General features: G+C 40.2%; 1 protein-coding gene across 1 annotated transcript in view; it reads right to left on the bottom strand.

The window, feature by feature from the left end:
* Positions 1-239: 239 nt before the first annotated feature.
* Positions 240-12,653, bottom strand: part of LOC125281480 (cell surface glycoprotein CD200 receptor 2-like) — a 38,159-nt gene continuing 25,745 nt past the window's right edge. Inside the window, exons 5-8 of the mRNA XM_057306668.1 lie at positions 8,953-9,076; positions 7,800-7,890; positions 2,796-2,888; positions 240-440 (exon numbers count right to left, since the gene is read on the bottom strand). Of these exons, the coding sequence (XP_057162651.1) occupies positions 240-440; positions 2,796-2,888; positions 7,800-7,890; positions 8,953-9,076 (509 nt within the window). The remainder of the gene's footprint in view (positions 441-2,795; positions 2,889-7,799; positions 7,891-8,952; positions 9,077-12,653) is intronic.

Here is a 12,653-nt window from a genome sequence, read left to right as displayed (position 1 = left end):
TCCAGTCAGTGGAAGACCAGACTGAAAAGGTCGGGTGGAACTATCTTAATCTTCTATCTATAAAAAAGGAATAAGTGATAACTTCTACAATTCATAGTCTCCCTGAAAGGTAGTCATTAACGAAAAGAAGAACATTGTTGACTAGGAGATGTTAAGTAAAGATTTGGAGTGACTGGGAGCGCATACATGGCCTCTCCCGCAAGCTTGACAACAGCCTGAAGATGGACGCCCTGCGGCCCTCAGTGCGCGCATGCGCACTGCCTGTGCTGAATCTGCTGACTTCCGCCGGCCAGAGAGAGCCCTCGCCTGAGAACAGCTGCGGTTGGCAAGTCTTGAGTCTGTTTTACCATCCTGCAGAGGTAGGAGTTGGATAGCTTATGCACTATGACTTCACAGTCCTCTGGGGAAGCTGCCAAAGAAAGCATGTTTTGGATAGGAATCTGAAAAAAAGTAAAAAGAAAAAGAAATAAAAATTTGAAATACCCGAGAGGAGTTTGGCATAGGGATAAGGTTTCACATCCAGCTCCTCCCTAGGCTCTGCCATTTAATCATCCTCCAGGACACAGAGGCTGCCACGGATAGTGATTAGGCCTCCTTGGGCTGCATCAGCAAACACCCTCCTTTGATAGGCAGTTGGAAAGTAATGGGATTTGGGTTTTAGTTGCAAGGGAATGGTGGAAAATGTTACAAACAGCCGACCTCCTTTGCCCTCGCTGAAATGGCTGCCTTTCTCTGCACATTTTATGTTGCTTTGGGGAGAATGACAAAAGACAGATGCTTCTTGTTGGAATGCGAATTGTTTAATCTTTCTTTCTAGTCCCAAGACAGTTACTGTAGTTTCTTGGAGCAGACATCTTGGGCCACTCCTTGGTTTTCAATGTCTTGTAAATGGTGTTGTGTTGTGATTTTCCATTATGTGGAATATAGGAATATCTGTAGGGGAGGTTTTTTTGAAAGGTGTTATGTCATAGACGGTGTCCTCAGGCTAAAAGCCTTAAATTGGGTGTGTATAAATTGTAAATAAACTGTACACTGTTGTAGTCAAGACACAAAATACATAACCTGGCCTGGCCTCATCTCCTACAGAACATCAGCTGGGTGCACAGAGCTGCTTGTTTTCATTTCAAGGGTCGCTAACAGTATGAAAAAGCATCTTTCCACTAGCGTGACCTGTTTTCATAGTACCCACAAAGGAGGAGAACTGCTTTCTCTCTGGGTTCTGTGGCCCCCATGGAACCCCAGAAAGCTGCTCAGTAGAAGAAACATAGTAAAACTCATATGTTAGCACAAACCACCCTGCTCTCTGCTGCTCTCTCTTTTCATAAAGACAGTGAGTTTCATAAAGGTAATGAGATAAAAGAGAAACTAACAGGATGTGATGTACTCAAGCGTTTTCGTGTTAAGGCACAAGAGTAAATAATCAATCTCATAAACAACTTCACTTTCCCAAGAGGAGCACATTCTTATTAACAGCAAATCATGACAGCAATTTGGAAAGTGATTCATTTCTCCAAAAAGTCTTAACATTTCATGGGACTTCACAAATCTTTTTGTTGTAGTGTATCTTGTTTAAATTTGTTTTTTTTTTTTCTGATTTTGAGCATGTGTATGTTTTTTCTCTCTCTCTCTTGTTAATTTTTAAATTGCCTTGATCAGTCACGTGGCCTCCTCCTACCTGTGCAGAGATGATCACTTCTTCCCTCTCTTGTGATTGTCGTACCTCTGCAGGGCTCTCTCCTCAATGTGTGGGAACATCAAGGTAGACAGCACAGCTGGAAACGGAAATCTATGTCTGTGGTTGTCTGTTGGGGGGGGGGGGTCTCTGTGTTTTAGGTAGGAGAGATGTTTTAGGGCAGAACACATTGCCTTTTTTTAAAATTTACTTTTCTTTGTGTGCATAAAAGACATTTGAAAGCAGGGACAAATAATAAGACTTTGTGTTTCTATAGCATTTTCCCCAAGGACATTTATTAGTTTGTAAAGATTATCCTCAAAACTTTCTCTTCAGCTGGGTTAAGAGCAAGAATTATTTTCGTATTTCATTAGAGGAAACCAGGATAAAGCAAAGCATCTCAACTCTGCCAGCTTTACCCTACTCAGAAACTGAGTCCCGCCCTTCGGAGATGAGTGACATCATCCCGCCAACCCACTGCCTCTCTAGGTCGAGCTCCCCTGCCTTTCTTTGGTTGTCCACTGTGTGTAAGCCAATGTTCTTGGCTCCTTATTTGATCTTAAAGTCAGTGTTGGGTGAATCAGTCAGAAGATTTGGACATTCTGTTCAGAAAATGTTATAAATTCGTCAAGATTTGCTCGATCTGCAAAACTCTTCTGGCATTCTCAATAGAATAGCAGTCTTGTGTCCCCAGATGACTTCCTGAAATGCAGGACTTGTGTGGGACGATATAGTTTCTCCATTGCCTGGAAAGAGACATGCTCTGTTACAGTCCCCTGTCTTTACCCATACTGCCTCTCCCCTTTCTTCCCTGCCCTGGTGCACCTGCAGCATTCCTGTGTGCCTTTTAGAACTCAGCTCGACTGTTACCATCTTCTTCACTAAGCGTTCTCAGGCATTCTCCTCACTGAAGCTCCAGTTTTTATTCAGGTCTCTCTTCATTCTTCTCCCACGAGGATAGGTGCCTGGTGAAAGGTGCTGACTTTATTTAGCCCAGCTCCACAGAAGTCCTAATCAACACAAAGAACATCTTGGTCTCTGCCAGAGATTAGATAAAGAATTGTCCCGTGGCCTTGGCCAATTAGGCAAGAGAAGAAACGAATGTGGGGCTGTCAGTCCTCACAAGTAAGATGGGATTTGAGAAATACATGGTCAACCCTCTTCCTCCGAACATGCCGTATGGCCTTGGGATGGCCACCGCCTTCTCACTTCCAGCCTGAGAATGAAGCGAACACTGAAAATGGCAGAGCAAAGATGAGGATGAAATCCAGGCCCTTCAAGATGTTGTAGAGCCATTGAAACAACCAGACTTAAAGTTGGTTCTACTTCTGGATGCCTTCTTTTTTTTCTTTAAAGTTTTTATTTATTTGAGAAAGAAAGAGCAAGAGAGAGAGAGAGAGCATGAGCGAGGGGAAGGAGCAGAGGGAGGAGAAGAAGTGGACTGCCTGCTGAGTAGAGAGCCCGAGACGGGACTCAATGCCAGGACCCTGAGATTAGAACCTGAGCCGAAGGCAGATGCTTAACCAACTGAGCCATCAAGGCGCCCCTTCTGGATGCCTTCTTATGTAAGATAATAAATGTTTTTGTTGTTAAATCAGAACCCTACTTTCTGTTTATTGCAGCTGAAAGCTTCCTAGTTCATCCAAAGCTTTTCCTGACCTTCAACCCACACATTCACCCAGAATTGCGTGTTCCTGCCTTTGATCGCTCTGGCACTGTGTACCTACCTCCATTACAGCATCAGTACTGGGTTTTCATGGTCTGCCTTTCTTTGCTGGCTTCTTGTTATCTCTTACTATAAACTTCAAATCCCAGACCAGTTTCTTGGTCACCCTTGGTTTCTCATACCCGAGCTGCCAACTGCTGCCTTCTGTGTACTGTTTTCCCCAGGATGTGGGTAGGGTTCCTTCTTCCTTCATTTCTAAATCACCATCAATCACATGAAGGCTGTTGTATATAACAGACTTTAACGAAATGCTAACAGAAAGGCATCCTTAATTCGAGAATTCTTTAGCTATCCCGTCATGGAGAATTGACAACCACCCAACTTTCTTTTTGTAGCTAAGGCCTAGTCTACTTCTTCTACCTGATTCCTCAAGGGTCCCCAAATTCCCATCATTGGAGTCCAGAGATAACACTTTAAAAAAAAATTATGCTGACCATTTTAGTTCCCTTTATTTTGGTATTCCCAATGCATTCTATGACCTGAGCTTTACCTTTCCTCTCTAAACAGTTGGTGTATTTCCCTACCAGACAAAATGTCCTCTTCCATCTCCTCCTGCTTCCAAATTGTAGAAAGGACTGAAGTAAGATTTAAAGAAGCAATTTTTAAAATCTCTCCATTGCATTTGAATTCTCAAAGCTTAAATGTGGGGGCACCTGGGTGGCTCATTTGGTTAAGTGTCCAACACTTGATTTCAGCTCATGAGCCTTCAGCTCATGACTCGGTCATGAAATCGAGCCCTGAGTCAGGCTTCATGCTTGGCCAGGAGTCTGCTGGAGATTCTCTTCCTCTCTCTTTGCCCCTCCCCCCTCTCTCAAATAAATAAATAAATCTTAAAAAAAAAAAAAAAGCTTAAATGTGATATCCTTGACATGTGGTGACACTCAATTTTTAATAATAATATCTAGTCCTTCCCTGAAGATAGTAATTAATCTCACAAATATTTCATGTGTTATTTCACTTTTTCATTTTGTCATCTTTTTGAAGACTCCCATAAATTCCCTCTTGAACCCCAACTCTCTCTCCAAACAAAACAAACTGTAAGGTCCACTTTGTGAGTGCTCTCATCAGTAAACAAGGCAGGTCCACACTCCAGCTGGCTTCTTAGTAACACTTAACTCTGAGTGTCTTAGTTTCCTTTTTTGTAAAACAAGGAAGTTGGCCTACTTATCTGTAGCTTCCTTCCAGCTTTAAAATACCACATAGGCCTCTAAAAGTCATGGGCCAGGGGCGCCTGGGTGGCACAGCGGTTGGGCGTCTGCCTTCGGCTCAGGGCGTGATCCTGGCGATCTGGGATCGAGCCCCACATCAGGCTCCTCCGCTATGAGCCTGCTTCTTCCTCTCCGACTCCCCCTGCTTGTGTTCCCTCTCTCGCTGGCTGTCTCTATCTCTGTCAAATAAATAAATAAAATTTAAAATAAATAAATAAATAAATAAATAAATAAATAAATAAATAAAAGTCATGGGCCAAGAGAAATGGGGTTGGACCCAACAATAGAGAAGGCCAGTGAGTTTTATTTGTAGCTCAAACCATCTGCTGCTGGTAACACTAACAAGCAGCTATTTGCTCTTTAGTGATCGAAGATCTCGACACTCCGTTTAAGAAATAAGTGAATACTGATCTTGGTTTAACCACCAAGAGATTCTCATATTTCCTCTTTCCCTGAAACTAGACTATTAATATCCATCCTTATCTTGTTTGATAAACTAAATGTTTCTACCAAAATTAAGTGGCAGGAGTAGTGCAATTCAAGTTTAGGAACCAGACATTTTTTCTTTTTAATTTTAACAATTGTTTTCTTCCTTCTGTAATTGTCCTAAAATTACCCAAGAAAACGTAAAGAATTAATCAATGTAGAGGCAGTTGAATGGGAAAATTAAAGGAAAAAAAATGCAGGATTACTACCTGAGGCTAGATTTTAGCTTGCTTCAAATGTTAAAAGAATTAAGTTGAAGCACCATCTAGTGGCTATCTATGTTTTGCTAAAGGTTGCTCCCCATTTTCCTCAATTTAGGACCACAATTAATTTGTTGTACATGTATATATGTATGCATATATGTATTTAGGGAAAAAATGTTTTTTTATCTTTATGCAAGGCTAAGAGATTGAGAGACAGTAGCTATAGCTTTTTATTCTTCCAATCTGACATCACATAGAAAATCATGGCAGTGAAGAAGCATGAATTCAGATAAATCTCTTCCAGGAATAATGGAGTCCTTTTATGTCAATGATGGCAGAAAAAAGGATTAACACAATAAAGCCCCACAGATTTCAGTTCCTCTGTTTCTCCTGATCAGATCCTCTCTAAGAGCCTACAACAGTGTCTTTATCTTCCCAAGCCTGTAATGCAGACATGTCCTCACATGTGTAGGGATTGGCTGACTATTAGATGATCTTTGCACATCTCCAGATTCCCAAGCCCTTTTCTATCACAAGGCCAGAGTATCCTTCAGCTTTACATAACCAGGAATTCTTCTGGAACTATCATAGAGTTGGTTCTTATACATATGGTTAATATCTTCCGAAGTTACACCTGTTTCATAATCTCCATGGGAAGAATGAAAACAGAACATGAAAAATGCACATGAATAGAGTATAACTTGTGTTGCAAGATTAACAGCAAACCTTGAAACTGGCAAAATAGGTACTTGTGTTAACTAGGATTAAGTTCAACTGCGTATGGAGTAAAACTCAAAATAACAGTGGCATGAACACAATAGTATATTTTCTCTCACACGAAAGAATTTTACAATAGGTATTCTAGGGTTTAGTATGGCAACTCCATGGTCATTACGGCCCAGGATCCTCTGTCTTTCTTTTCCGTCATCTTAGTGAGTGACTTCCATCCTCAATGTCATCCATGGCCCAAGTTGGCTGCTAGACCTCCAGTCATTACACCAGTATTGCAGTCCAGGAGATAAGGAAGAAAAACAAAAGAGGATCTCTTCTTTGTCTTTAAAGAGATATCCTAAAAATATCACACAAGATATATGCTTACACCTTATTTGCAAAAATTTTAACACGTAGTCACACTTTGTTGCAAGGGAAACTGAGAAATGTCTTTTAGTTAAGTGTGTCTCCATACAAAATAAAATGGGAGTCATGTTATTAAGCACTGTATCAGAGATATAATACCATAATAATGCTGTGTAATAATTACAAAACCTTTGTAGCAACAATTGCTCAAATGTCTAGAATCATCTGAGGGTCAGGTAGGCAGCTCTTCCAACCTTGATTGAGCTTCTCCCTTGTCTAGGAGTTACTAACTGTTGCATTATCTAGGCTGGCCTCAACAGTGAGGTGATGAATGGGACTAGGATGACCCAGCTCTGCTCTCAACCTCCAGCAGACTAGCCCAGGCATGTTCTCATGGACAGGCAACAGAAACACACAGGACTTCTTGAGATGTGAGCTCAAAACTGGTACACTACCATTTCTGCCTCGTTTGATTGGCTAGAGCAAATTACATGAGTTAGAGAAACATGCACTTGCTTTATGTTTCCAACTCAAAAATCACTGACAAATTACATAGACAGAGGGAGGGAGAAAGATCTGGAGTCGTGAATACAATCTTCTACCACAAAGAGAAAGGGGAAGATGAGCATTGGCTCAGGCAACTAGCAATCAGTGTCACAGTGTTTTTGAGCCTGTGACAGAACTACGGTACTTTTTCCATTCTATGTCCTGTTTTAAACATGAGGGAGTTATAATAAAGAAACAAAGAGAGAAAAGAGTCAATGTAAGTTATATATGAAATTATTTACTAGTTTATTTCTTGGCTCATGTTCAGTTACTAATAAAATAGGTATTAATCTTAGCACTTGTCCTGTCCTTTACTATAGGCAGAAACTAGCTATCTGTACCCAAACCCTGACTCTATTTCTGCTGAGGCCACTACACTACATTCCCCAACTTCCACAGAAGTCAGTGTGGCCATGTGACAAATATAGCCAATAGAACATGAGCAGATGTCATGTTACTACTCCAGGCCTGGCTCATAAAAACCTCCTACATAAAATCCCTCATTCTCTCTCTCTCTCTCTCTCTCTCTCTCTCTCTCTCTCTCCTTCCCATTTACCAGCTGAATGGAGAATACTCTGAGAAGGGCAGAGTTATAGGATAACGTGCTACCTTGGAGTAGAACCGCTCTTGTTCCCTGTCCTAGATCTACCAACCTGCCCTGGGATATGAAGTGAGCAAGAATTAAACTTTTGTGGTCTGAATACACTGAGATTGGGAGGTTGTTTGTTTCAACAATTAGACTATCCTACTTATATATTGTCTTTGGGATAGTGATATGCATTCATTTTCTTCCTTTGAGCCTTGCTAAAAATAATAGCCTGAATCACCTGCCACCTTACAGAAGAAATTTTTCCTTTAAATTGAAGGATACTTTTTCCTACAGGATTACCATATGTACCAATGAAGACAGGGTTCCAGTTTACAGTGGCCCTAGAAGATGTTGGGTTTTCATCACCATTAATCCATTCCAACCTGGAGTACAGACAAGAGAGAATTGAGACAGTAGAGCTCTAAAAGTTGAGGTGACATTCAGCACAGGAACTCTAAGAGCTCCTTATTTGGGATCAGCTTATAATTTCTTCAAAAATAAAGGTACTGCTAAAAATGACTTCTAGCCATTTATTCAATGATCAAGCCAAACGTGTATTAATTTCTAGCAAGCAAGAAAGGGATGGGAGGTTGGCTACAGGTCAACCGGAAGGCAGTGTTTGCAGTGACTTCTGACATTGCAACATTACTTAGCATCTTTAAAGGGCAGAGGAAATAAGAAGCAAGTATGAAAGCACTATCCAAAGAACCCAAAAGGGTGTAGAAAAACTGCAAAGCATTGTAATTTGCCATTTGCTGAGCCATCTTCCTCTTTAGGCTGAGAAGCAGGGCTACTTCTTGTTTGCAAATCTGAACTCAGTAAGGCAAAGAGGAAAGTAGATGAGTCATCCCAGGCATTTATGATGGCAGGCAGCAAGCTTTGGCATGTGTATAAATACACATATGCTAAGAGTTTGAAACAGGATTTGCCAACTATCACAGTGATTCACATAAACACAAAGGTATCAAATAGTAATAGGAGCAGCTGAGTTAGATGCTGAACCCAAAGGCTGATCTTCATGATGTTTCATCAAATCTAAATTGACTTCCAGATTTTTCAATATTCATGGTCTATAAAAAAAACCATAAAATATATAATTAGTGCAATGAATACAAACCTTCCAAGGCATAGACACTAGGGAGTATACACGTAAGAAGCACCAGTTGAACTTCATTTCCCCCACAGAATTCTTGAAGGGTGGCTCAGGACAAGCTATCTCTCAGGAAAGTACTGTAATGAAACAGAAGCTTTTGCCCCCAGTGCTGAAGGCATCTCTTCCTGGGCTCCCAGGTGTTAACAAAGCTTATACATCAAAGCAAGGGCTAGGGGAACAAACAATGTGCCAAAAAATGCATCAGGCTGTTCCCAGGACATTGTAAACTTAAAGCCTTACAGTGATGTTTTCTTTCTAATGAGTCTATATATTTTTAGACTTCATTTCCTACCTGCAATCATTTATTCTCTGGAAGTAGCTGCATCCCACGATGACCAGGATAACCCAGAATAGAGAGAATTTCACATAGAGAATGATCAGTAAAGCTGATGCTGGAAATTCCAGAGTTATGACACCTTTAAATACAGGCAACACAGGCAGAGGTAAAGAGCCATTTCAAGGATTCTTCCAATGAGCAAAGTAGGTCGGTTGTTTAAAAGAGGCCTTTAAAATATTCTTAAAAGTTCACCGACTATCATAATCAAAACACCTTCTAGATGCAATTCAAATGCTGTTAAGATATTCTTTCATGACAGAGTTTAGGAACTGTGCGTTTATAACATGGTAGATTTTCAATATTTTCTAAATGAATAAATGCAAAGTAAACATTGCTAACACTTCCCAGTTTTATAAGAAAAAAAAAAGGAAATAGGCTGTCTAACTTCCTGTGCAAATGTTAGTGTTCTAGGGTAGTATTCATATTTTGAGCACCATCTGATATTTTCCACATAGTGAAGTAATTTTGTCACTGAGTTGTTGTCACCCCTTTAGTAGGGTATTTTATGTCGTCTTACTTTCATTTATTCATCTGTAAAATGGCCCCAAGAATTGTTGAAAAGATAAAATGAGACTAAGTAAGACTATCATTCTGAAGTTTATTTCTGCTATGAAAATGGCAACCAAGAGTAAACTTTAAGTACTATTCTGACTTTTGGCCCCAAAAGTCATGTCATCCTGTTCAATAAACAGCTCAAATACTAAACTAGAAGAATGTCAGACGACCTCCTTCGTATGCACTGTCAGGGAAGAAGAAGACATGGTCTCAGCCTGAGCTCAAAAGACTCACAATCCAATTGGAGACATCAGATCCATACAAATGAAAAGATCGCTTATAAGAGAGCAATCAGTGCTAGTGAGCATTACAGATTGTAAATCATCTCAGGAATAAGAAAACTGAATCAACTCCAACTGGGAGGTTAGGGTGAAGTGGGATTTGAATTGAGCCTTGCCAATAACAGGATTAAGTAGGTTAAGAAAAGAAGGAAGAACTTCCCAAGGGAAAGAAACAATTTGAACAAAAATTTGAAGAACCCATTAACTTAAATCAAATGTGATAAAGCATAGAGTGGGGTACATAGAGATGAAGTCTGTGATGATCTGATGATCTGAACCTAGTTCTGTAGCTTTTTGTGTATGTCAGGCACTGTGTCAGGCCCTGGATATACAAATGAGGACTATGGTTCTTACTCTCAAGGAGTTTACCTCGCACTGGGAGTCAGAGAAGTTACAGTCAATTACAGGACTATAAAGAACTCAGAGGCATATGTGAGGCATTACATGAGCACAGAGTAGGAACAGCTAACCAAACTGCAGGGTGAAAGAAAATTATCCCAGTTTCTAAGCCTTAAAACTTCAATAGGAGGGATGCATGGGTGGCTGTCAGTTAAGCGTGCAACTCTTGATTTCAGCTCAGGTTCTGATCTCAGGGTCATGAGATCTAGCCCTGCAGCAGGCTCTGTGCTCAGCAGGGATTCTCTCTCTCCCTCTGCCTTTCCCCCCAACCTTACTCGTTCTAGCTCTCTCTCTATCTCAAATAAATAAATAAATCTTTTTAAAAAATTCAATAGGAATTGAGCAAATGGAATAAGAGAGTATGAGGAAAGAAGTAAATTGTAGAGAGGTGGAAATTGCATGTACAATGTACAATTGCATGTACAGAAGAATAAGAAAGAATAACACTTTTGGGGCGCCTGGGTAGCGCAGTCGTTAAGCGTCTGCCTTCGGCCCAGGGCGTGATCCCGGTGTTCCGGGATCGAGTCCCGCATCGGGCTCCTCCGCTGGGAGCTTGCTTCTTCCTCTCCCACTCCCCTGCTGTGTTCCCTCTCTCGCTGGCTATCTCTCTGTCACTTAAATAAATAAAATTTAAAAAAAAAAAGAAGTAAATAAAATCCCTATTCTTAAAAAAAAAAAAAAAGAAAGAAAGAATAACACTTTTGAGGAGCCCAAAGAGGCCCACATGCATGGGGTACAGGCTGAAGATCAGCAAGACATGAGACTAAGGAGAGTGGCAGATTAAAGGGGTTTAGATCTCCAAGGGACACAGAGAAGTGACTGGGGGCATTTAAGTAGGGAGGGGTGTATTTTTCATTTTAGAAAAGTCACTACGGTAACAGTGTAGGTGATAAATTGGAAGGAAGTAAGTTAGGAGCCAGAAGACCTGTTACAAGAAAATTGCAATAATTCTGGTGAGAGATGACCATGTGCTCAACTAATGCAAAGGAAAGATAAAGGTCTAGATTTAAGGGAAAAAATTAAGATAAAATCAACAGAACATAGTGACTGATTTTGAATATGGGAAATAAGAAAGAGTGATATTGTAGGATAGCTTTAATTTTCTGGCTTGAGTCATTTATCAAGACAAAATATAAGTATGGAGATTTGAAGGGGTAGAGAAGAGGAATTCCTTTTTAGGAATATGCAAGTTGAGGTGCCCTTGATGATTCATGTGCATGTGAAGCCATTCAGTTGGAAATTGGTTTTGATCATGGCATAGCCAAGGAGAGAAATCTGGGCTAAAAATACAGATTTGAGGGTCAAGCATTAGGCGGTGGTTGGAGCCATATGTATGGATGAGATCCTTCAAGGAATAGGGGTCAAGGTGAAAAGAAAACAGTCAATTATGAAACTCAGAGAAATGCCTTCCTTCATGGAATGAATAGACGGAAAACTATTAAGAAGACTAAGTTTACTGAAGGTTGAGAAGAGAACTAAATGATTATGGGAGGAAAATAGGTGAGAAAAGAGGAAAAACCGTACCAAATACCACAAAGAAGATAATTAGTAACTACAAATTAAAATTTTGTATTTTGTTTGGCATTTGAGAGATCTTCAGCTTTTCATTAGAACGCTTCCTGTGCGGAAAGATGCAAGAGAGTTAAGGAGTAGATGTGAGGTGACATCGAAGAGACAATGAATATAGATTCTTCTTTTTAAAAAATCTTGGATGAGTGAAAGGCAAGAGCTAAGAGTTTAAAGAAGTCATAGCCTCTACTTTTATGCTCAGAAGGAAGAGTCGTGTTCATATAATCGGCCTTAGGGGAAGGATTTGTGGAATAAAAAAGACGTGGAGAGAGCAAGGGTAGTTACTGAAGCAAAGCCTCGGGACATGGGAAGGGAAAAACAAGTATAGAGTATAGGTTGAATATTTGGTCTATGGAAGGGAAAGTCAAGTGGGACTGCAGATAAATGCATATGTCTAAAGACAAGAAGTATAAAATAAGAGCCTAGAGTTGGTGGGAGATTGATAATGGAAAATAACGCCTAGAAGTGAATGTATTAGTACATGCTACAGCATGGATGATGCTTGAAGTTATTACCCCAAGTGAAAGAAGGGAGTAACAAAAGGCACATATTATACGGTTCCATTTATGTGAAATGTCCAAAGTAGGAAAATCTATATACAGAAAGTAGATTAGTGGCTACCTAAAGCTGGAGGAATTCTGGGATTAGAGAGTGATAACTAAAGGATAGAGGTCTCTTTGTGGAGTGCTGAATATGTTCTAAAATTGATTGTGGTGATGGTTGCACAACTCCGAATGTCCCAAAGACCACTAAGGGCTACACTTTAAATGGGTGAATTGTATGGCATATAAATCAGATTTCAATAAAGCTGTTGCAAAAAAAATTTACTGTAAGAGATGTTATGAAGAATAA

This window comes from Ursus arctos, unplaced genomic scaffold (genome assembly GCF_023065955.2).
Source record: "Ursus arctos isolate Adak ecotype North America unplaced genomic scaffold, UrsArc2.0 scaffold_4, whole genome shotgun sequence".
NCBI lineage: Eukaryota > Metazoa > Chordata > Mammalia > Carnivora > Ursidae > Ursus > Ursus arctos.
Note: the sequence above shows the minus strand (reverse complement) of the source record. Positions and strands in the feature narration are given on the sequence as shown.